General features: G+C 35.0%; 2 protein-coding genes across 2 annotated transcripts; one reads left to right on the forward strand and one right to left on the reverse strand.

The window, feature by feature from the left end:
- Positions 1-2,509: 2,509 nt before the first annotated feature.
- On the reverse strand, positions 2,510-5,056 carry LOC114534865. Its single transcript, XM_028556343.1, has one exon. The coding sequence runs from the start codon at positions 5,054-5,056 to the stop codon at positions 2,510-2,512; it is 2,547 nt and encodes an 848-aa protein (XP_028412144.1).
- A 14,999-nt stretch (positions 5,057-20,055) lies between these two features.
- LOC114534853 (ATP synthase subunits region ORF 7-like) lies at positions 20,056-24,894 on the forward strand. Its single transcript, XM_028556326.1, has 4 exons — positions 20,056-21,345; positions 21,823-21,867; positions 23,702-23,774; positions 24,096-24,894. Exons 1-4 carry the CDS (start codon positions 21,304-21,306, stop codon positions 24,380-24,382), a joined length of 447 nt encoding a protein of 148 aa, XP_028412127.1. The 5' UTR covers positions 20,056-21,303; the 3' UTR covers positions 24,383-24,894.
- The last annotated feature ends 634 nt before the right edge of the window (positions 24,895-25,528 follow it).

Below are 25,528 nucleotides of genomic sequence, written 5' to 3' on the forward strand. Positions count from 1 at the left end.
AGCATATTTTGATAATTTACAAATGGATTGATGCGCAAGATATTTTAAAAACTTTAACTTTAGATAAGGAGTCTTTAGCAACATGAGGTTGGGAAAAATAGAGCAATTTTACTAAAAGCTTTCCATAATGATTTTGTTTTTGAATATGTCCGATGACGGTGTGTCTTTGTTAGGGGGTTTTACTAGGAACAAGACGCAGTCTAGCGCCTCTGGGGGCCGTAGCGTTCCAGGGTCAACTAATCCAGACAACAGATCATCAGAGGTTTTTAGAATAAACATTCACATTCAGTCACAAAATGACTTTCGGTGGCCAAGTGGCAACAGAGCAATTCAATGAGCCTTTCCATCTTATCTTAAAGTGCCTATATCACTCGTGGAATCTTTATGCGTTTGAAAAGAATGTAAAGGGTTAGTTAATATATTAAAAAAGTTTTTTGATTCAGTGCAATAATTTTGAAGATACTAGCCTTTAAACTACCTGCAGTTCCTGAGTCCCAGGCTCCTGTAAACAATGGGCAGTTTCAAATTGAATAGCCGTATTTAAACTCTAGAGGTTGGGACTCAAGAACCTCAGGTAATTTGGAGGCTTGTATCTGCGAAATTATTGCACTAAATCAAAAAACTTTTTTAATATATTAACTAACTTTTTACGTTCTTTTCAAATGCATAAAGATCCCACGAGTGATATAGGCACTTTAATTTGCAAGATCAGGTGATTTAATTCACAATCTTGCCAAGATCAAATCGTTCAAAAATTTCTATCACGTCAGGTCACGTCTTATTCGCTCAAAACTCTACGATTTCAGGGTTTCTTATTTAATTTTGCACTCAATTTTCTCGATTTCGTTTTATTCTTTCGCGTTTTGAATCCTGAGCCATCACCACGGCCAGTCGGCCACGATAAAAACAGACAAACGACAAACACAAGAAAAATGAAACGACTCGATACAAGAGTCGAAAACTGAAGCCACGATTACAAACCATGTTGCAGTTTGCAGAGGTCGCTAACAACTAAATGCTTCTTGAGAAAAACAGTTTAAAACGTGTTTTTTATGTCTAAATTGATCTCACTCTAAACCCTCTTGAAGCAAGGTGTTTAATATCTCGTTAAATATCAACTTTGAAAGCCAGGCTTTTCTACCTGCGCTGTACGGCTCACGCTGCCGTTGATTAAATAAATATACTTCTTTCATCTTAGTTTAGTTTAAAATGGATATATTTAGTGATTTTTTATATATTCAGACTGCAATATTTGCCGCAATAGATAAGAGTTGTTACAGAGATATAATCAGTTAGCGCCTGCGTTTAGGGCTTGTTAGCTGTTCGCGGGCTAGACTCGAGGGAGTAACAGAATCCGGAAGTCTGGGGATGAAAATCATGCTGCAAGTTCCGTTGACTGAAGACATTGAACCCAAAATAAGACATTTTTTCACAAAGTATACTTTCCTATCAATATTTTCTTGTATGCAGCTTGAACTATCGTAAAACACGATATGACCTTCGAGATCAAAATCCTTTCAAGAAGATTTACTTTTTGAGATTGCGTCTGGGTATTATCAGTTCATAGACTTTCATATTGTGTGGTTACAGGTTGACTTCTGTTTTAATGCAGTATAGCCATGGTAATCGTTGTGGTCAGAGGGACCGTTTTCTCCGATTAAATAACTATGGGACTATGGGAGAGTATGGACAAATCTTCCTAAAACTCCCCCCTCCCTCCCCTTCTCGTAAGACACCAAATAAAAATATTCAAGGCTGAATTGCACTATTGCACTCTTTCAGGGTATATTCTACTAATCATACCAATCCTTCATATGAGTTTAATAAAATGACAAAAAAATCAGTACATTTAAAGTCTACTTATTGTACTTTACTACAGTGATTTTATACACATTTATACTTCCTTAAATTGATTGATTTAATTACACAGAATAAGTTGAAGACAAAGTTATTAAATATTGTTTAACATACTTGTTAATTTTATGCAAGCAATTAACGTATTTCATAGTCTATAGATATATATAATTTAATATAGAATGCAAACTATCTACAACGTTCTTTAATAGTATAATATACATGTATTTAGTTAATTTGCATTCTTGTGCATTCTTGTACTTGTTTTCCTGTCGAAATATTCATGTTTTTGTGGTTACATTATTACTTAAAACTTCTCAATACAATACTGTGAGGGTTGGCTAGTCTAGTCTGGGTTTAAATATACGTAACCTAAAAAATCAGTCAATATTTATTTTGTATGTAATATTTCAACGTAACTTAAAGTGACAGATGTAAAATAGTCTGAATCTATATTTTCTTTTGTGTTTTGTATACAAACTAGTCCTAATGATCGCTGATGTATATAAAGAAACTCTATCACATCACTCACTCGTCGTTGTTAATACGACAAACACTGCATACATGAATAAAATGAATCTTAACTCTAATATTATATCCTACACTTATCACAGATATTACATTAAAAAATTTTTTCATTGCAAGAATTATCTCTTCAATGTTTGCTAAATTGAGTTGTTTTCGATATTTTATACTCGCTTTCGGGCTCGCTAAAATATTTCTTCTTCAAAAGCTGGTAATTTTTTCGAGTGAAGACAAACGCAATTCCAACATAAACACCAGTAAGCCACGCTACCGTCAGTAATGCTATCATTACGTCAGAATTAAACACTAAATCTTCAAATACAAGAGGAATCCAGCTGATAGCTGTAGTGGCTAACAGCTTAAAAAGCAAGACAAAGTTTCTGCGATTCTTAACAATGTTTGATCTCCGTACAATGTTGTCGCTTACTCTGAGTTTTTCGCGAATTCTATAAGCGGTGAAGATGAACATTGCAATGATGTACAACAACAGACAGCCTGGAACACCATAATTCTCAGCAACAACGAGCCAATTAGGAATTTTACCATCCCTAGCACAAGAAACCGACCTCTGAGTGCTATTCTGATGAAACCTCAAGACTTCAGTCTTCACAAGAACGATGTAGACAATAGTTATAACGACAGGAACACCCCAGCCAAAGAGACTGTACTTAAAAAAGGTTTTCAACTTGTTTACATCAGATCTCACCAAAGTATTGTGGTAAAAGGTTTTTCTCAAGTGATAGATGTTAACAACAGCATTCATGAGAATGTTATACGTAATAAACTTATTTGTTATTTCCAGCCTCGCACATGGGAAATCCAATTCTTTACCAACACGTAAATACAGTGACAAATACACTGCGTAATTAATCAATGCCAAGAGAAATGAGAAACTTAAACTCATCAAATTCAAACCAGGAAGAGTTCGCAACTCTGGAAGCATCCCATAAACTATCAACAACAGTAATAAACAAATAATTGAGAGAGCCAAGGCACAAAATGGTGCTATGAAAGTAATTTCAATATCTGATATATCAAGATTCACATGTTCATCAGAACATATTATAAATTTACCTTCAAACACGCCGTAACTGTACTTTGTTGCAGCTTTATTTAAAGACGGCATGCTAGTATTAGTCATCTCTGTAGGCATAATGTCTTTATGCAAGGTGTTGTTGTTTTTTGTCTCAACGAAACTTGTATTGTCGATGTACGTGTAATTTGTCGTCTCCGGAAGAACTTCTTTCAGAAGCAGAAAATCTCCTTGCTTGTAGCCTCGCTTGTAGATTGTTACTTTTATTGTGGTCTCCTGCAACTTGACTTCTTTCAGAAGAGGAAAATCCCCTCGCTTGTGTGTTTTCGTGATTATGGATCTATTACAACTTTTAAAAGATATGAAGTTTTTCACCCACTTGTTACGCAATTTCCAAATATCCCGTACGTAGTCATCAGTGGAGTTACAAATCTTTATGGTATCATTGAGGACTCGATACTCGGTATAATCATACACCTTGTTCTTATAGAGTAATGAAAAGTTATTCCAAACTTTGTATTCATCATCGTATCTTATATTGATGATTGAATCGTTGCATGTTAATAGATCTTCCTTGGTATACTTTGTTGATATTGGTCGTAGCTTTTCTTTGCATGAACAAATTTTATCTAGAAACAGTCTATACTCATTTCTTGAGAAATATTGATTAGCGGGTGGCCAATAAACATGAAACTGCTTGCTCACAACATAAGATCGGATGTAAGAGCATTTGCATTCTTTAAAGGACATTTTTCCTTTTACCCACTTATTACGCATTTTCCAAACATTTCGTACGTAGTCATCAGTGGAGTTACAAATCTTTGTGGTATCATTCAGAACTCGATACTCAGTATAATCATACACCTTGTTCTTATAGAGTATTGAAAAGTTATTCCAAACTTTGTAGTCATCATCGTATTTTATGTTGATGATTGAATCGTTGCATGTTAATAGATCTTCCTTGGTAAACTCTCTTGATATTGGTCCTAACTTTTCTTTGCATATACAAGTTTTACCGTTGGTAACTCCATAGTCATTTCTTGAGAAATATTGACCAGTGGGTGCCCTATAGACGTGGAACTGCTTGCTCACAACATAAGATTGGATGTAAAAGCATTTATTGCATCCTTTAGAAGTCATTTGTCTTTTCACCCAGTTATTACGCATTTTCCAAACATTCCGTACGTAATCATCAGTTGAGTTACAAATCTTTATAGTATCATTCAGAACTCGATACTCAGTATAATCATATGTCTTGTGCTTATAGAGTATTGAAAAGTTATTCCAAACTTTGTAGTCATCATCGTATTTTATGTTGATGATTGAATCGTTGCATGTTAATAGATCTTCCTTGGTAAACTCTCTTGATATTGTTCGTAACTTTTCTTTGCATATACAAGTTATACCGTTGATAACTCCATAGTTATTTCTTGAGAAATATTGAACAGTGGGTGCCCAAAAGACATGTAACTCTTTGCTTGCAAAATAATATTGGATGTAAAAGCATCTATTGCATCCTCTAAAAGACATTTGTTTTTTCACCCAGTTATTACGCATTTTCCATATATTTCGTACGTAGTCATCAGTGGAGTTACAAATCTTTATGGTATCATTCAGAACTCGATACTCAGTATAATCATACATCTTGTGCTTATAGAGTATTGAAAAGTTATTCCAAACTTTGTATTCATCATCGTATTTTATATTGATGATTGAATCGTTGCATGTTAATAGATCTTCCTTGGTAAACTCTCTTGATATTGGTCGTAACTTTTCTTTGCATATACAAGATTTAGCGTTGATAATTCCATAGTCATTTCTTGTGAAATATTGATTAGTGAGTGCCCAATAGACATGGAAATGCTTGCTTGTAACAAAAAATCGAGTGTAAAAGCATCTATTGCATCCTCTAAAAGACATTTGTCTTTTCACCCAATTATTACGCTTTTTCCAAATATTTCGTACGTAGTCATCAGTGGAGTTACAAATCTTTATGATATCATTCAGAATTCGATACTCAGTATAATCATACACCTTGTTCTTATAGAATATTGAAAAGTCATTCCAAACTTTGTATTTATCATCGTATTTTATTTTGATGATTGAATCGTTGCATGTTAATAGATCTTCCTTGGTATACTCCTTTGATTTTGGTTTTAACTTTTCTTTGCATGTATATGGTATACCGGTTTTCACTCCATAGTCGTTTCTTGTGAAATATTGTTGAGCTGGTACCCAATAGACATGAAACTGTTTGTTCACAACATAAAAATATAATCTTATAACCCCAGTAGAGCTGGGATTTTTGCAAGTTTTTGTGTACATGCTTTTTTTCACCCAGTTATTACGTATTTTCCAAATATTCCGTACGTAGTCATCAGTGGAGTTACAAATCTTTATGTTATCATTCAGAACTCGATACTCAGTATAATCATACACCTTGTTCTTATAGAGTATTGAAAAGTCATTCCATACTTTGTATTCATCATCGTATTTTATATTGATGATTGAATGGTTGCATGTTAATAGATCTTCCTTGGTAAACTCTTTTGATTTTGGTCGTAACTTTTCTTTGCATGTATATGGTATATCGATATTCGTTGTAATGATGAACCTTGTTCTTAAAAAATAACACAAAGTTTTTCCAAACGCTGTACTGTCCGCCAAACTTTACTTTAATCACGTAATCATTACAAGATAATCGTAACTTTGTCGAACAAATTGCAAAATATCCACGTATTATTCCGTAGCTCTCCCTTGCGAAACTTTGCCCGGTAAGTTTGATGAAAACAGTTAAATTTTTATTAACTTGGTAATCTCGTCTTGGAAAACCTTCCACAGATACATTGCAATGCCTGGAAGCCATATTTTCCTTTTCCCTTGTGTTCAAATTCTGCCATCTGTGCTGGATGAGAGTGTTGGAAGAACTACAAACCTTTAGACCTTGCTTTGTTACTCTGTACTGATCAAAACGGTATATTTCACCCTGGTATTTAATCAAAAAGTTGTTCCACACTGTGTAATCATCTTCATATTTTACTGTAAAGGTAGAATTGCCGCATTCACTTGAGACCGTACGAATGTTTCGTCTGCTTCGCTTGTATTTTTTTGTCATTGAAATGAGGCGTTGTTTTCTGCCTTTCTGTCTCACGTCTGGCAAAATCCCGTAGTTCAACCAAGATATATTCTCGCTGATATTTCTGTTCCTTTTTTTGTGGTTTGGACAAGATGTGGTATTTAATTTTTTCGTCGGAATCGTCACCTCGAAGGGTGACGGAGTTGAGAGTTGTTGTTCTGTTAAATCGTTGCATGTTAATAGATCTTCCTTGGTAAACTCTCTTGATATTGGTCGTAACTTTTCTTTGCATATACAAGATTTAGCGTTGATAATTCCATAGTCATTTCTTGTGAAATATTGATTAGTGAGTGCCCAATAGACATGGAAATGCTTGCTTGTAACAAAAAATCGGGTGTAAAAGCATCTATTGCATCCTCTAAAAGACATTTGTCTTTTCACCCAATTATTACGCTTTTTCCAAATATTTCGTACGTAGTCATCAGTGGAGTTACAAATCTTTATGATATCATTCAGAACTCGATACTCAGTATAATCATACATCTTGTTCTTATAGAATATTGAAAAGTCATTCCAAACTTTGTATTTATCATCGTATTTTATTTTGATGATTGAATCGTTGCATGTTAATAGATCTTCCTTGGTATACTCCTTTGATTTTGGTTTTAACTTTTCTTTGCATGTATATGGTATACCGGTTTTCACTCCATAGTCGTTTCTTGTGAAATATTGTTGAGCTGGTGCCCAATAGACATGAAACTGTTTGTTCACAACATAAAAATATAATCTTATAACCCCAGTAGAGCTGGGATTTTTGCAAGTTTTTGTGTACATGCTTTTTTTCACCCAGTTATTACGTATTTTCCAAATATTCCGTACGTAGTCATCAGTGGAGTTACAAATCTTTATGTTATCATTCAGAACTCGATACTCAGTATAATCATACACCTTGTTCTTATAGAGTATTGAAAAGTCATTCCATACTTTGTATTCATCATCGTATTTTATATTGATGATTGAATGGTTGCATGTTAATAGATCTTCCTTGGTAAACTCTTTTGATTTTGGTCGTAACTTTTCTTTGCATGTATATGGTATACCGCTTTTTACTCCATAGTCGTTTCTTGTGAAATATTGTTGAGCTGGCGCCCAATAGACATGAAACTGCTTGTTCACAACATAATTATATAATCTTATAACCCCAGTAAAGCTGGGATTTTTGCAATTTTTTCTGTACATGTATTCTTTCACCCAGTTATTACGCATTTTCCAACTATTCCGCACGTAGTGATCAGTGGAGTAACAAATCCTTATGGTATCATTCAGAACTCGATACTCAGTATAATCATACACCTTGTTCTTATAGAGTATTGAAAAGTTATTCCAAACTTTGTATTCATCATGGTATTTTATATTGATGAATGAATCGTTGCATGTTAATAGATCCTCATTAGTAAACTCTGTTGATTTTGGTCGTAACTTTTCTTTGCATGTATATGGTCTGCCGTCTTTCACCCTATAGTCATTTCTTGTGAAATACTGACCGTTATATGCTGAATAAAGTATAAACTGTTTATTTACAACGTAATAATTTTTGTCAAAGAAATACCTGGCCTCAGTAAAGCATCTGGAAATGTTTCCATACTTTCTCCACGAATTTTGAGCTCTCCAAACAGCTTGGATCCCTGAATCATTAGAAGCACACATCTCAATATTGTCGTCGTTGAATCGATATTCGTTGTAATGATGAACCTTTTTCTTAAAAAATAACACAAAGTTTTTCCAAACGCTGTACTGTCCGCCAAACTTTACTTTAATCACGTAATCATTACAAGATAATCGTAACTTTGTCGAACAAATTGCAAAATATCCACGTATTATTCCGTAGCTCTCCCTTGCGAAACTTTGCCCGGTAAGTTTGATGAAAACAGTTAAATTTTTATTAACTTGGTAATCTCGTCTTGGAAAACCTTCCACAGATACATTGCAATGCCTGGAAGCCATATTTTCCTTTTCCCTTGTGTTCAAATTCTGCCATCTGTGCTGGATGAGAGTGTTGGAAGAACTACAAACCTTTAGACCTTGCTTTGTTACTCTGTACTGATCAAAACGGTATATTTCACCCTGGTATTTAATCAAAAAGTTGTTCCACACTGTGTAATCATCTTCATATTTTACTGTAAAGGTAGAATTGCCGCATTCACTTGAGACCGTACGAATGTTTCGTCTGCTTCGCTTGTATTTTTTTGTCATTGAAATGAGGCGTTGTTTTCTGCCTTTCTGTCTCACGTCTGGCAAAATCCCGTAGTTCAACCAAGATATATTCTCGCTGATATTTCTGTTCCTTTTTTTGTGGTTTGGACAAGATGTGGTATTTAATTTTTTCGTCGGAATCGTCACCTCGAAGGGTGACGGAGTTGAGAGTTGTTGTTCTGTTAAAACGTCGGAATTCAAGGCTTCGTTTTTGACATTTTCCTTCAATTTGCGCGCCCTCGTTCTATACCTCTGCCTGGTGTGCGAGGATCCCCCATCGCGGTGAAAACAGGCTAAAATTAAACAGAGACAAATGATAAACACTCGATACAAAAGCGAGCTACATCCATGAACCATTTTGTAGCTGTTAGCGTAGCTTAACTCAACTGACTGTCACTCAGGAAAACCTAGTATTTTTATACTTGCTGAACACAGCTGTAGTCAAGCATATTTTGGTAATTTACAAATGGATAGATGCGCAAGATATTATTTAAAAACTTTAACATTAGATAAGGAGTCTTTATCAACATAAGGTTGGGAAAAATAGAGCAATTTTACTAAAAGCTTTCCATAATGATTTTGTTTTTGAAACTGTCCTTTGTCCGTGTGTCTTTTGTTAGGGGATTATACGAGGAACGAGACACAGACTGGCTCCTCGGGGGGTTGTAGCGTTCCATGGTCAACTAAACCGGACAACAAATCATCAGAGGTTTTTAGAATAAACATTCCCATCGCATTTATTTTAGAATAAACATTCACATTCACAAAATTACTTTCTGTCCACAAGTGGCAACGTTAACAGACTTTCTGTCGCCAAGTGGCAACAGAGTAATTATATGAGTCTTTCCATTTTATCTTAATTTGCAAGATCAGGTGTTTTCACAATCTTCCCAAAATCAACTCATTCAAAAATTTCTGTCACACCAGGTCACGTCTTGTTCGCTCAAAACTCTACGATTTGAGGTTTTGTTATTTAATTTTCCATCCAGTTTTCTCGATTTCGTTTTATCCTTTCGCGTTTTAATCCTGAGCTATCACCACGGCCAGTCAGCCACGATAAAAACACGCAAACGACAAACACAAGAAAAAGAAAAAGAAAACCACTCCATTCAAGAGTCGAAAACTGAAGCCACGATTACGAACCATGCATTTTGCACTTTACAGAAGTCGCTAAACAACTGAATACTTGTTGAGAAAAACAGTTTAAAACGTGTTTTTTTATAACTAAATTGATGTCACTCTAAATCCTTTTGAAACAAGGTGAAACAAAAATATATTATTAAAATGCTTAATATCTCGTTTAATATCAACTTTGCAAGCCAGGCTTTCTACCTGCGCTGTAAGGCTTACGCTGCGGTTTGTTAAATAAATAATTTTTTTTCATCTTAGGTTAGTTTAAAATGGACATATTTTGTGATTTTTCATATATTCAGATCGCAAATTTCATGTGATAGATAAGAGTTGTGACAGAGATATAATCAGTTAGCGCCTGCGTTCAGGGCTTGTTAGCTTGAGCCTGTTCGCGGGCCAGACTTGGGGGGTAACAGGACTTTAGGTCACAAAACCGGGAGTTTATGGATGATAATTAAGCTGCAAGTTCCGTTGACTGAAGATGTTGAATCCAAAATAAGATGTTCTTTCATTTCCTATTATTATTTTCATGAAGGCAACTTAAAAGTATATAGCAATGCAGTCGTTGTGGTCAGAGGGACGTTCTGTCTCATTAAAAAACTATGGGACTATGGGAGAGTATGAAGAAATCTTCCTAAAATTCCCTCCCCTGCCTCCCCTCGTAAGACACCAAATAAAAATATTCAAGGCTGAATTTCTCTCTCCCAGGGTATATTCAACTGATCTTACCAATCCTTCGTATGAGTTTAATAAAATGACACAAATCTCGGTACATTTAAAGTCTATTTTATTATACTATACTATACTAAAATGATTTTATACACATTTATACTTCCTTAAATTGACGCATTTAATTACACAGAATACGTTGATGACAAAATCATTAAAATAATGTTGTTTAACATGCTTGCATGTTAATTTTATACAAGGAATTAACATATTCATAGTCTATAGATATATATATATATATATATATATATATATATATATATAATTTAATATAGAATGGAAACTGTCTAAAACATTGTTTAATAGTATAACATACATGTATTTAAATAATATTTACATACATTTACTATGTTACTGTTTTTTTTATTCTAAATACACATGATATTTCGCACGAATACATACATACATACATACAAGGCTAAGAACAATGTCGGAAACATGTTAATTCGCAGATGTCAAATTTGAAATTGAGGAACAAAATAAAAATAGGCGGAAATTCATCGAGCATTGTGAGACCCTACATTTGATTTAAAAGCCATTGTGTTAGAAGGACGGCATGACGAACAGAGTACGTGTCGAGCAAAACAGATCGAATCCAAGAACCAAAAGACGGTGAGAAAAATAAAATAGAACCAAAACCTAGTCCCTGAGCGGGCGCGGCGCGCCCTGCGAGGGTACTTATTCCGCTGGGAGATTAATTACAACCGGGTATTGTGACAGAACATAGTGGAATCGAAAGCTGCCCAAATTCAATGGTCATGGTACTTGTGCGCGCGCGCAAAATTTGAACGAGTGAAGACTGGTAATCAGCAACTCGCTGATTGGCTAAGACGAAGCGTTTGTCAGTTTGTGTTTCAGTGAAAAACGTCAGCAATTTAACTGTCATTTTGCAAACAATTTTTTTTAAAAAGTGTTTCGAAAACACAATGTGAAAGACTTAAAATATTGTCAGAACCGAAAAAGTTGGAAGTGAAAAGGATACACATTATAATCCTTAATATGGTAGATGTCTACTTTGTTTATTTCAGGTTTATTTCGTGTTTGCTGTACGAATACATTTTATGACCTTGGTACAGTATGTCGTTTTTGCTCGGTTTTGCGAAAACATAACCGACTACTTAAGATTTACATCATCGTTTTAACTTCAAAAACAGTTCTTAAAAGCTTAATTCAGAGTTTTGATATAACAAATACACTTTCAACATTTTATAGAGTCGACTGCAAGCACTGCATTCGATAATCGAAAAACAACATTCAACGTTTACTGCTTGGTTATTTATATTATTTGTGCTGTTTCGATGTTTTGAAGGTTTAGATATAGTGAAGTAATTAACTTTCACTTAAACTGTGAAAGTCTATATAACTTCATGCAACGTAATGCAGCACTGAGGAAAACGGGTGATTTCATTCCACCTTTAATTTTAATACGACTATGTTTGTTTCCGAAAAGTATAACATCAGCTATCGGCTTTACATTTTATAATAGGTCATTTTAAAATATTGAAGGTTAGGCCTGGCTAGCTCAGGAAATATTTTGCTTCGTTTGAAATCGCGAGGGGTTGCTGCATGATGTATTTCTAGTACTTTCTAGAAAATGAAAGCGTAATTTCTAGAAAATGAAAGCGTATATATAATTATCCACACACAGGAACATTCCCAGCGAAAGGCAAAACCTGTGATAGCTGTGGAAAACCAATCATTTGGCCAATGTTTGTCGAGGAAAAAACAAAATCAAAAACAATTGGCCGCGCATCGAATTAACGAAATCCTCAGCTGCACTTCCGGAAACCAATTTTGTGCTCGCCCAAATCAGTCAAAGATATTGCATTGTAACAGCCAGAAAATAAATAAGAGAATGGAAAAACGAGTATTGCACATGTCAAAGACGAAGAAACAACCTCGCATCTCAAGTCATTGGACCGGTTCCTGAAGTACGTCTTCGATTCACATATCGAGCATTTCATCAAACGGCTGAAGACTATGCAGGCCCATTTATGACAGTACAGGGACGAGGGAAACAGAGGCGTAAACGGTGGCTATGCTTTTTCACATACCTAACAACGCGCGCGGTCCATTTAGAAGTAGCCTAGGGCTTGACACCGACAGTTTCCTTAATGCCTTTACGAGATTTACCAGCAGAAGAGAAATTGCTAAAGAAGTGATTAGTGACAATGGCACGAACGTCGTGGGGGCGGTGAAAAGCAGCAAAAAAGACACAGTAGGCGATGATTAAAAACAGTGATGTAACCGATGAAGAGCTAATCACCATCTGCTCCGGCGTCGACGGTCTACTGAATTCACGACCGATAACCTATCGGCATGTTATAGGCGTGTTGAGATTCATGGAATAATTTAAAAGCTCGGCTGTGTTCTGCGGCTGCAGGAAATCGATGAGATTGGTGAGAGAGCTAGTTTACTCAGTTTATGGTGAAGTGGAGGAATTGTTGCCTCGGAAGATAGAATTTTTTTTGTTGTTCGAGTTTTGGAGACATCTGCTTTCCACAAATATTTTATGTGCGACCAAGTTCAAACTAATGAAAGGCTGGTGCAATAATTCAAAACTTACCCTGGCATGGGATTTTGCATACTATCAAATGTACTCGAAATTTTATATAGTTGAAAAAGAAAGTTCAAATTTTGGAGAATTTGGATTGATTGTGAATAAGATATTGCCACTTGTGGTGACAAAAAAGTAAAGCTGCATGTTTCAATCAAAAAAGGTGTGTTTCACAATGGTCTCAGCCTCGTACCCAGGCACGTTAATAGAATATATAATGTTGCATTCAGTTGCATTCATGGTCTAAATGTGCTCAAGCAACAACAATGTTAGGCTACATTAGAAGAATTACTCTGGACATTAAGGCTATGTCAGTTTGTCGCACCCTATATTGGCTTTTGTACGCTGGAAACTATGTTACGCATAAACTATGTTTTCGTTTTGTCTTCTGTGTTGTATTATTATCAAGGGCCGCTGTAATTGGCGCAAGCTGCAGCGTATATACCCCGCCAAGTCCTACATCATTTGTGCTTATTATTGTACTGTAAGTTTGTGTGTATCTGGCAAAGCATGATAAATAAATAAAATTTCATTGCAAAAATAGACTTGATATTCATTATTTAATATCAAGTTGATGTCTATTTAATTCCAAGTGACTAGATAGCATTTTCACGCTAGACTCTACGCTTTTTCCTGGCAAAGAACCGTCTTACTCCATACATTTCCAAAAATAGGTCCATAAAGTGCATTCTACTAAAATCAATAATGTCTCAGCCGGCTGTAAGTGCTAACAAAATCAGTCATTTAACTCCCCAGAAAATTTTGGGGGGAACTTTTCACAAATTTACGAAATCACAAAAAAAACACATTTTGTTTTGGGCGTGTTTCTTTTTGCTTGTAAAGACTTTGGGTGAATTCCGCTTCAAAATGCGCTCAGAAGGTAGCGTTCCAGTTATTTTCATTTCACCGGCAAGTATACCAAGTTCAACAATGTTAAAGGATCAAATTTACAATTATTATTTAAAAGTTCTAATTGAAAATGACCTGGGTTTTAGAACAGACTGACCTCAAGGGTCAAACTATCTATTTCTTTCCCTTCACTCTCATTACAATCAGTAGTGAAGTTGTTTGCAGTAACGGCTGGTTGAAACTCTGTATCGTAGTCAATCTCTTCAGTCCTTGTGGCCTCCAGTGGGGAAATCTTTTCTTCAACAATATTCTCATTTTTCAGTTCAAAATAATTACGCAACACAAAGCGTGCATATGTGACAAAAAGGAGCTCATCCAAATTTATATGCACGGCTCTCTTCAAATCTCCAAATTTCAATAAGCATGCGAGACTTCCACAAGGTCAAACCAAGATATTGCTCTTGCACAATTGAGCCTCCATTTTGAATATTCCTTCATGATAATTATATGGCATTGGTGGGTATGCAGAATCTCCTAAGAATGGGAATACTTGCACAGGATCCTCATCAGGTATATAAGTATGCGTTTGCAAAGAAGTATTTTTCCACCTCTCAGGGATGAAATCAAACTTTAGTTTGAAAATACTCTTGCGTCATGCACATTTCCAGGCCATTTCACAACAACGTTCATAAAGCAGTACTTGTAGTCATAAATAGCTTGAATATTAAGACTGTGTCGACCCTTTCGATTAATATAGTCAGTTGAGTTCATGCTTGGTTGCCTGATTTCAGTGTGAGTACGATTCATTGCGCCTAAACACTGAGGAAAGTCTTTTAACCAGGTCATTAAAATAATCTTCTGTACTTGGAAGCTTAATATACTGGCCCAAGATGGATCGTTATGGCTTTGCACACCTTCTGACAAATTTCGAAACAGCTTGGCGTGAATGTCCGAATGCATTAGCCGTTTTTCGAATACAACCTCATCACTTAAATAGTACAGTGTCACAGCCTTTTGTTTCACAACTTCAGTTGGTGTCCTCATTGTGTTGTTATTGTGTTGTTTCCCTCGATGTGCGGTCTCAGTTCTTCGGCTAACGAATACAGGGATTCTCGACCCATCCTAAAATTTTCTCTCCACTCTTCTGGTAACACAATTCGGCTGGAAAAGTTTTCCCACCAAGCATTGGTTCGCCCTAGCCTTACACAGAATCTTCGTGGTCTAGATGGCTTCTTATTTAATCGTTTTAGAACGATTTTTTGTGAGGATGAGACGGAAAGCATCTTCATTAAATTCTTACGCCTTCTGAAATATTCTTCCTGAACGTTTAACATTGTAACATGCAGCTTGAATGCAATTATAACAGCCCAAGTAAAACAGCCATAAAATTTTGGTTGGCCATCTTAGATTATTAATAAGGATACAAAACACGCGCCATATCGACTGGACTCGACTAACAACATCATCGTATTTGAAAACCTCCTTTTTTGCCAGCTATTTTTAAAATAGGGAATGGGGATTGCGGGAATGGGAGAATGCGGGAATGCAGGAATGGGGGGATGCGGGAATGGGGAAATGCGGTAATGGGGAACAGGGACCGAAGAAAGGAAGGGCTTGGGAGCGCGAAAACTAGGGGGTGGGGAAGCAGGGAATGCGCCATATTATTATAATTTATGTAAGCATATATTAGTAAAAGAATCTCGTGAAAAATTCCTCTCTTCTTTTGTTTTTGGTTTGTCTTGAACTACAACCATTGGTATTTACTCCTCGTTTGAGTCCTTTCCTTAATACTAGCGATGGAGGAACTGGGGAGTGGGAGAACTGGGGAAATAGTAGAACTGGGGAGCAGGAAAAATGAGGAATTGGTAGAACCTGTTTCCAGGGGAACGGAGGAAAAAGAGAATGAGGGAGGGAACCAGGGATGGGGAGCTTTTCACAATAACAATTAACACTTGCCAGGTTGGCATTAATAACAAGAAATATATTTGTGATTAGCTTCCTACCAGATGCAGAGAAGGATAATAATGTATACACGCCTATGATGTGGATAATATATATTAGCAGTTGTTCCTTTTAGGCTCAAGGCTGTTACTATTGGTTAATCTGCCCAATGAGTCCATAGTTCCACTGTTACCCTGTTCCCTCGTTCCCCATTTCCCAGTTCTCCCCGTCTCCCTGTTGCCCGGCCCCTGTTCCCCCATTTCTGCATTCCCCCATGCCCGCATTCCCAAATTTCGCATTGTTTACTCCCTATTTTAAAGACAGCCCAAGTGTTTTGTCTATTTTAGGCAGTTATACCACATTCGATGCTAAGTTGTTTGAAAACACTTCTCCCCGGCCCCTATATATATATATATTTTAACGGGGTAATGTAAACCGGGCCGGGTATATATATATATAAATATATATATATATATATATATATATATATATATATATATATATATTTATATATATATATATATATATATATATATCATTATAATATATATATATAATAATGATATAATAATCATTATTATATATATAATAATGATATAATAATCGATCATTCGCCTCATGATCGTTTCAGAAGAAACGTGAAACACAGAGTGTTGCGAACAATATATTCAAAAATTTTATATATATATATATATATATATATATATATATATATATATATATATATATATATATATATATATATATATATATATGTTTACTTGGAGTTGTATCTGGTTTAAAAACAATTTATTAAAAAGATTCTAGATTAAAAAGTACTAAATTTTCAGTAGCTAACCTCTACCTTCATCAGAGTTCTAATGTTCAAGCAGTATAGACAGACTATTATGTAGTGTCACTATCCTTGCATGATTGAATAATTGGTATATAAATTTGAGGAAAATGTTTATGCTCATTCACTGATCTTTTGTCCAAAACCGAGTGCAATGACTTAAGGAAGAGTCTTTTGTTTGCGTTATGCACTTTCTTTTCCAAAATCCTAGCATTCTCCATTGACACTTCATGACCGGTATTTTCTGCATGGTCTTTAATCGCTGACTTAATCTCTCGTCGTACGCCAGGTTTATGCTCAGCCCATCTCGATTTCCATGATCTTTTACTCTCGCCGATATAAGTGAATTGACAATCTGGACATTCAAACTTATATACAATGCCTTTTATTTCAGAATCTAATTGTTTATCTTTAGGTTTCCCAAGTATATCACCCAAATTTTGCATAGGTTTATATGCCGTACGTACGCCAGCGGTGTGTAAGACTCGCTTGATTTGTTCGGATACCCCTCTTACATATGGGATGCTTGTGAAACAAGTGGCGTTACTAGGTGTAGATTGAGCTTGAGTTGGTTGAATGGATATATATATATATACATATATATATATATAATATATATATATATATAATATATATAATATATATAATATATATGTATATTTTTCATTAAAAATTTAAAGCACTACAGTTCTGTTTCGAGAGGCCTATTAAAGCTCCTCTCTCTTCAGGTGCGTGTTCAGATTGAATTGGAATATCCCGTGTATCGATCGTTCATAGTGGTGTAATACCTATCCATTCTTAATTAAAAACGTATTTGCATGCCGGCATGCACTAGTCAGTTCGTTTCTTTTGTTGAGAGTACAATACTCGGGTTTAAAAATAGTGAAGTACTTTTCCATTATGCATAAATTACATTTTTTCCCGATATGTGAATACGAGCTTGCACGAGCCATTATTTTCCAATCTATAGCGTATCTGAATATATATATATATATATATATATATATATATATATATATATATATATATATATATATATATATATATATATATATAGTGCGCGAAAATGCGAAAAGCAATTTCTATCTAAAATTACAAATGCCAATATATATATTCCTCACTCCCTATGTATATATAGATAGATAGATAGATAGATAGATACTCGAAATCGAATTAGAATTGCATATGATTACATTTGCATGGGATTTCAATCATATGACACAACATATGCAATTCTAATTAGATTTCGAGTTTCATATCTAAAACTATGTTTGCATGTTAGATGTAAAAACCTAATCCAATTTTAAATTAAATTGATTGAGATATTGCCCTTTTTGGTGTTCTAAAAGATTGCGATGCCCGCTGCTCGTATTTTTGGGTTTTTTTATGGATCGAGGCGGCAATCTTACTTGTTTCATGGCTTTTGATCATGCGGAACAATACAATCAGCAAGAGCCATATCCGTTTAATTGTTAGGTAACAGTTCTATTGAAACTATTCACCAGTTACGTTTGAAGCTTTTGAAACACCCTAACAAATAATTAACAATTAACAGCGCGCGCTTTTGATCAAGTTAGGATTGTAGCGTGAACTTACAAACAAATATTTGTATTAGGCTTTGCAGGAACATCAAATCGTTACACTGAAAAAATGCCATATTGTAAAATAAAAATACAAATTTGTATAAATGGTTCGATCGAGCAATGGAATATCGAACAAATTTTTAGAAACATCCACTCTCAAACATCCAGATTTTTGTAATATTCCTTCTTACTTTGTGTCAAGTAAAAGAAAACCAATAAGAAATCAGTATTTTCTTACACTGCGGCGAATCCGAAACGATTAAATTACGCAGATGAGTCAGAGCCCGCAAAGATAAGTCAAGATCCTTCTAAGCTAATGAAATGGTTAGAATCAGACGCCGATGAGGAGAGATTCAAGCGACATGTAACCTCGTAGTAGTCATCTTTGAAAAAAATCGATGATATACTACAGCCCCCCCAGTTCAAATCATCCGAATAGCGTCCATTTTCGCCGTATATATGAACTGTTAAAAGTGGAAACCTACAATGTGAGACTTCCCTTTTGTGAAAATTACACATTTAAAGTTTTCCCACCATGAAATCTATAGTTCATGCATATTCATTTCGGAAGGTATAGCCAACCTAAATCCATTCTAATTAAATTACTTTTAGTGATTTTAACGCTTTTTGGGTTTTTTGAGATACCTTGCATGCATTTTAGGTACTTTGTTGTTTATCACATTAAGCTCAACCTGCTAAACCGCCCACTCGGGATAGCCATTAAGGAATTTCACTTTATGACCTGAAACAAGCGCTTTAGCAATTATAATATTACCACAATTTTTGGGGCAGATCATGCATGTCAAAGCAATAAATTATAATACTAGCAATCATAATTTCTGGGGTAAAACTCGCCTTCACATATGGCTGTTGTCGACATTTTGATGTCGTGACCGTGCGAATTCGGTATAATGTAAACCGGGCCTAATTAATACACAATTCATTGCTGTTCGTTCATTCACTTTTAAAACGCTCATTAAAAGTAATGAACTCGAATTTTACATATACCAAGAATAAATCATACGGTGTCGCCTAGCTACGCGTTTTAGGGTGTAATAGACCGAGAAACCAATATTATATACGAAAACAGGTGTTTAAATTAACTGGTGGGTTTCACAAAAATTATATCAGGAAATCTTTAAAGAATCCCAGATGGAGAATTATGATTAGTTTGCAATACGAAATAATTTTTAAATCATGCAAGGCTCTAATAGCTCGCTTTATTTACTATAATAATAGTTTTCTTTCAATTGCCGTTCCCACATTATAGCAGATTCCTGTCGCTGCTTAAAAGGTTTAAATTCAAAGTATATTTACACAATTCAGTGATGCTAAAAACTCCCACAGTGTCCTAAGGCAAGGTTTATTATCGGTTGTATAATCATCTAAAACTATGTTTGCACGTTGGATGTACAAAACCTAACCGCATTTTAATGTTATGGTTTTTTATGGATTGAGGCGGCAATCTTACTGGTTTCATGGCTTTTGATCATGCGGAACAATACAATCAGCAAGAGCCACATCCGTTTAATTGTTAGGCAACAGTTCTATTGAAACTATTCACCAGTTTGAAGCTTTTGAAACACCCTAACAAATAATTAACAATTAGCAGCGCGCGCTTTTTGATCAAGTTAGGATTGTAGCGTGAACTTACAAACCAAGATCTGCATTGGGCTTTGCAGGAACATTGTAAAATAAAAGTACAAATTGGTATAAATGGCGCGATCAGCAGTGGAATATCCAAAAGATTTTTAAAAACATGCACTCTAAAACATCCAGATATTTTGTAATATTATTTATTTACTTTGTGTCATGTAATGCAAACCAAAAAGAAATCCGTATTTATCTTCCACCTCCAGCCAATATAGGAAATGCTTAAATCGCACAGATGAGTCAGAGATACATAAGTCAAGATCCTTCGGGGCTAATGAAATGGCTAGAATCAGACGCCTAACGATGACGATGTAACCTAATAGTACATAACGTCTTTGAAAAAAATCGATGATATACTGCAATTCTTCAGTTCAGCTGTATATGCATGCGGATTGTGAAAGTTGAAACCAACAATGTGAGGCTTCCTTTTTGTGGAAATTGCACATTTAAATTTTCCCACTATGAAATCTATGGTGTAGCTAACCTAAATAGATTCTAATTAAATTACTTTTCGTGATTTTGATGCTTATGCGTTTTTTGGAGATTACTTTGCATGCATTTTAGGCAATTTGTTGTTCTATCACATTAAGTTCTTGCCTGCTAAACCGTTGTGACGTGGCTAACTTCAATGTCGTGGCCATGCGAACCCAGCAGTTTGGTGTAAATTTACAGTGTAATATAGACCGAGAAGATGTTTAAAATAACTGGTGAGGTTCACAAAAATTATAAGGAATTCTTTATAGGGATAAACTATTTGAGGAATTCCAGATACTTTGAAATTACTGACTGCAAAATTGCACTTTTGCATGGGTGTTCTAAAGGCCGGTTCTAAAGGCGCGTTGTTCGTCCATTTGTTGTGGTTATTTATGGATTGTGTCGGCAATCTAACTTCTTTCATGGTTTTTTGATCATGTGGAACAACACAATCAGCAAGAGCCACATCCGTTTTATTGTTAGGCACCATGAGAAACTATTCACGAGTTTGAACCTTTTGAAACACCCTCACAAATAATCAACAACGCTATTTTTTCTGCGTGCGATATAAAAGGGGCACTATCGAACTGCTTCTATCATACAGACTTTGCCGTCTCAGAGTAAAGCATAGCTATACATTTCTGGAGATAATTGTTTACAAGAGAGCAAGTACTTAAACACAAAGTAAGAGCAATCTTGCACCGAATGGACCTCTTCAACTATGCACTATTTTTATTTAGTCTCAATAATTTAAGTCATTCTGAAAATCATTGGCAGATTTTTTAACAATGCTTGAACTTTTGTTGCATAGATATGAAGCTGTTGTTCACTTTTCTGGTTGCAATGCTCGTATTGGTGAGTAACGAGTTGTTGTACTTGTACACTAAATAGTAATCGCTAGCTAGTATATTGTGACATTTCACAGACGTGTAAATCTGCTATTTCCTTCCTTTTGGTTATGGAAGTTTAATTGAGGGGGGGGGGGGAGCGACGCATCTTATCGGTAATAAGGAGTGTATAAGCAACGAAGACTTAAAACGATTTTAGCGCCTAAGACTGAAAAGATTCTGTAACAAAGATCAACAAACTATAACAATCTTTATAACAAACTATAACAAGATCTTTAAGGAAATGGCAATATTATAGGTCATAATAACCCTAACTACATTGTTACTGGGGAACTAAGCGAAGTTCGTAGATACTCTTTAACGTTTAGCTGGACTCAGCCATTACCATGACATTGCCTAGTTTTCTTTTGCTAGGTAATTATAATAATTTGTATTTGTACAGTAGAAAAAAATTTACAAACAGATGGATTTCATCCTTTTTTAGGTACACGGCGACGCTTCAAATATCGAATTTAGGAAGTTTGCAGAGGTACAGCTTATTAATATGCCGATATACAGTGGCGTAGTCAGAATGGGGCCGGTTGTTCGAAAGACGTTTAGCTGAAACGGTGAATAAGTTCAACATGGAAAACAAAAATATCTATTTATTATACAACTAAGCTGAAATATTTCGATGTAAATAGTTCAATTTTCATTGGAAGTACATTTAAAGCAAAAGAAGTAGCTCCAGTTATTTATGAGAGTATTTTTAAACCTTTCGCTTATCCACCGTTTAAGCTAAACGTCTTTCGAACAACCAGCCCCTGACGACTTGGTCGCGCTTTGCATATATAAAAATAAATTTGATTTTATCATTTTTTTATTTCTTTTGAAACTAATTGCTTTCACAGCGGGAAATCACCAAGGCCATGCACGCTATTGCTCATAATAATTGCATATATTGCTTGAGTTCCCTTTATTATTTGTTTATTGCATAGCTGAATAGCAATTAAAAACAGTGTTAATACACGTTTATTGTAGTCAATTGGCCTAGTTTCCATGTCTTCCCGTTTTAGTGGGACAGGGTTATATTCAATCATTCGCTTCTTTACAAAAAAACAAGGCCAAGATGTACGTAGACAATTTGACTCGGGGCCTAAAACTTTTGAACAGTACTGTAGTATTCTTTAAATAAAGAAGACTAGTGAGGGTGAGCAATTTTATATATAAAGAATAATAACAAGCTTGCCGCAAACAGTCTAATATGAACAAAATCTTTTATTAAGGAAAATTCAATCACAGATTAACATTCACTGTACCCAACCGTGCATTGATTATTAAAAAATAACAGTACAATTGTTAAACACATGCATATGCATGCCGCATGCAGTCGAAACACAAGCATTTCGTCATATTCAAAGATTGCGTTTGAGCGATGACCAGTTCGTTCTCGAATTAACTGATTTTTGTTCTACTGAATTTTCAGATAACACGGTCGCACAGCTAAGTCTTAGATTGTAAAATATATAACGTTGCATTCAGTTATTGTATAGAGGTCAGCTGAAAAAGGCGAGGCGCAGCAGTGCTTGAGGTGGTTTTGTTTAGCAAGGAAGCGTATGGCAAAAAATTACTGATTTCTGAAAATCGTGTGTATTTTTGCAGTTTTTTTTCATTATTTGTAATTTTTTACTGGAATCGACCGTCGATGGGCTAGCCAAGTATTATGAACGTTTCATTTGGCGAAGAATCATCAGAAGGTACCTTTATTTAAATATTTTCCGTCGGAGTGACTATATCGTAGCGTACTAAAATAATTGCCTGCCGTATTTAGACTTATTTACTATAGGAAAATGCGAACGCATTTACAACATATTAAGAGGTTTCTATTCATGACATAAAAGATTAAACTCACATTCCTTTGTTTAAAGGTTTAATATTCTGATGATGAACTTAAAGCGAAAAGGCAACAACTTGAGTTTAAAAGTAAACTGATCCCACGCGTGATATTTATCGCATATAATTTGTAGCATGAAATGTTCAATATTAGTCAACCTATACCATTTTTGAAAACCGGCGTATCTGTAAAAATCTGAATCAACTCATGTAATGCATTATACAATTATATTGCATTGTATTATATTTGTAAGTTTACATGTTTAAATCATTTTCTGCCACGCGCTAACTTTGTCAAAACCACTCCAACCACCCCCGCGCCCTCGCCGTCTTTTTTCAGCTGACCTCTATACGAAAGCTGAATGCAACGTTATATATTTTAGTATAAAAGCACCTGGATACGAGGCTGGTTACATTGCCTTTGCTTAGAATATATAATTTTTATACATAATATATATTAATTTGTTTTTGTTTCAAATTTAATTATATAGACGGACAATACGAATCATTTCGCGACAGTCAAATTGGCAAGCTATGATGATGATGCGCCTGCAACCTTAGGATGTAAGCTTATTCATGGCATTGTGACATTGTCCTCTTGCGTAAACAATAGCTAGACGACTTATATGGATTTCCAAGGATATCGATGATCAAATTATCATCGGTTAACATAAAAAGGACGTCGAATCATTACCGATAAGAATATAGTCGAATTTTACCCGTATACAAAGCTTTCATTTTTACCGCTCATAAAAGTATGCTAAACATCAGGCTCAGCAGGCATCTTGACTTGTTCACTGCACTAAATGGATACCAGAAATTATGTATCTCATGCGGTTGTAAAAGAGTGGGCACAAGTTAATTGGGAACTTTTTATTTCTATAGGCGAAATTGGATCAGTTGAATCAAAATATTGCGATACAGAAGAAGCACAAGATTGTTTTGGAAGGCATGGGCAAGCTGTTCCCGTCAAATTTGAAAAACCATTTCCAGAAATACCGAAAGTAATAATTAGTCTAACGATGCTTGATACCCACAAAGATAGGAATGTTCGAATACGCGTCTTGGCACAAAAGGTAACGAAAGAAGGTTTCGAAGCTGTATTCCGACCTTGGGATGATTCGGTTATCTTTCAACTTGGCGTAAGCTGGATGGCATGTCCTTCTCGATGAGTTGCGTGTTCGTGAGCATTCACTGTTGATATATTCTTAACCGTTTCTTAGACATAATATGATTTCGTAGTTATGCGTGTAAGTATATTAACGGCAAGTTATTGCATTTTAAAGTTACTGTAGTATTCTTCTTCTATTAATTAAATAAACTTTGTATACATGTGTCATGTGTCACTCATTCTACCCTTTTATATCCCACTACTACCAGGGGCGTAGAAAGCATCCAGAGATTGGTGGGGGGGGGGGGACACCAGCTTCCATTGCACCTCATTGTGGTTTATATTTATGATCTACAAAAATATTTCCGCAGCTAAGTGGGCATATACCTAGGAAACAAAAAGGGCACTTTGATTTTAAAACAGCACTTGCATCATAAAAATGCAACTTTTGGTACCTTGAAAAGATTGGGCATGTGTCTACATGTGACTATTTGGTTCCTAGGCGTTTGTAATAAATACAGATGTAAATCAATAGAGAACCATCTGTACTAACAGGATACTGTATAAAGCAGTTGGCAGGCAAAATGTTTACAAGAATTGACATTTTGTAAAAACGAATTTAAAATTGTATATGGAAAGTAATTTTAATACTTTTTTTTAGATTCAATCTCTGATGACTACAATTTTAATAATGCTCAAACTACTAGGTGCATTTTCATGTTTGCTGAGAAATCACAAAATACTTATATGCAAAAAAGTTATTTCAATATTTATTTCAGCAATGCATGTGCAAATTAAAACATGCATGCATGACCATATAACAATATATATTGGCATTATTAATCATTAACATTTTATAAACAATTTTGTATAAACAATTTTTGTATTCATGTTATTTAATCAACTAATATTGCACAATTAAATTAACATCACAAAAGCTTAATGCAAAGTTTGTGGACATGAATTATTTTCAACTCATTGATTCTTCTAAACAGTAAATGAAAATTGAAATGCTCAAAGAAATTATACACTATGGTATTCTGACCTCCTTATTATAAATGCTGACATTTGTAACAAGAATTAGTCCATACATTTTAATCAAATGCATTAAATTTTTACACAAAAAGCTCTTTTTGAAGAGTGGGCAATGCAAACAAAACATGTTATAGGTATGAAAGGATTCAATTTCAACTGCTTATTGATATTC

The sequence above is a fragment of the Dendronephthya gigantea genome, unplaced genomic scaffold, assembly GCF_004324835.1.
Source record: "Dendronephthya gigantea isolate DGI-Jeju-01 unplaced genomic scaffold, DenGig_1.0 000108F, whole genome shotgun sequence".
Lineage (NCBI taxonomy): Eukaryota > Metazoa > Cnidaria > Anthozoa > Malacalcyonacea > Nephtheidae > Dendronephthya > Dendronephthya gigantea.

What these genes read in the sequence shown, in the direction of transcription:
- LOC114534865 (XM_028556343.1), bottom strand. Translation starts at nt 5,056, where the DNA reads ATGTATGATTATACTGAGTATCGAGTTCTGAATGATACCATAAAGATT.
- LOC114534853 (XM_028556326.1), top strand. Translation starts at nt 21,304, where the DNA reads ATGAAGCTGTTGTTCACTTTTCTGGTTGCAATGCTCGTATTG. An exon ending in AATTTAGGAAGTTTGCAGAG is followed by an intron (nt 21,868 to 23,701) that starts GTACAGCTTATT and finishes TTAATTATATAG; the next exon opens with ACGGACAATACGAATCATTT. An exon ending in TGCGCCTGCAACCTTAGGAT is followed by an intron (nt 23,775 to 24,095) that starts GTAAGCTTATTC and finishes TTATTTCTATAG; the next exon opens with GCGAAATTGGATCAGTTGAA.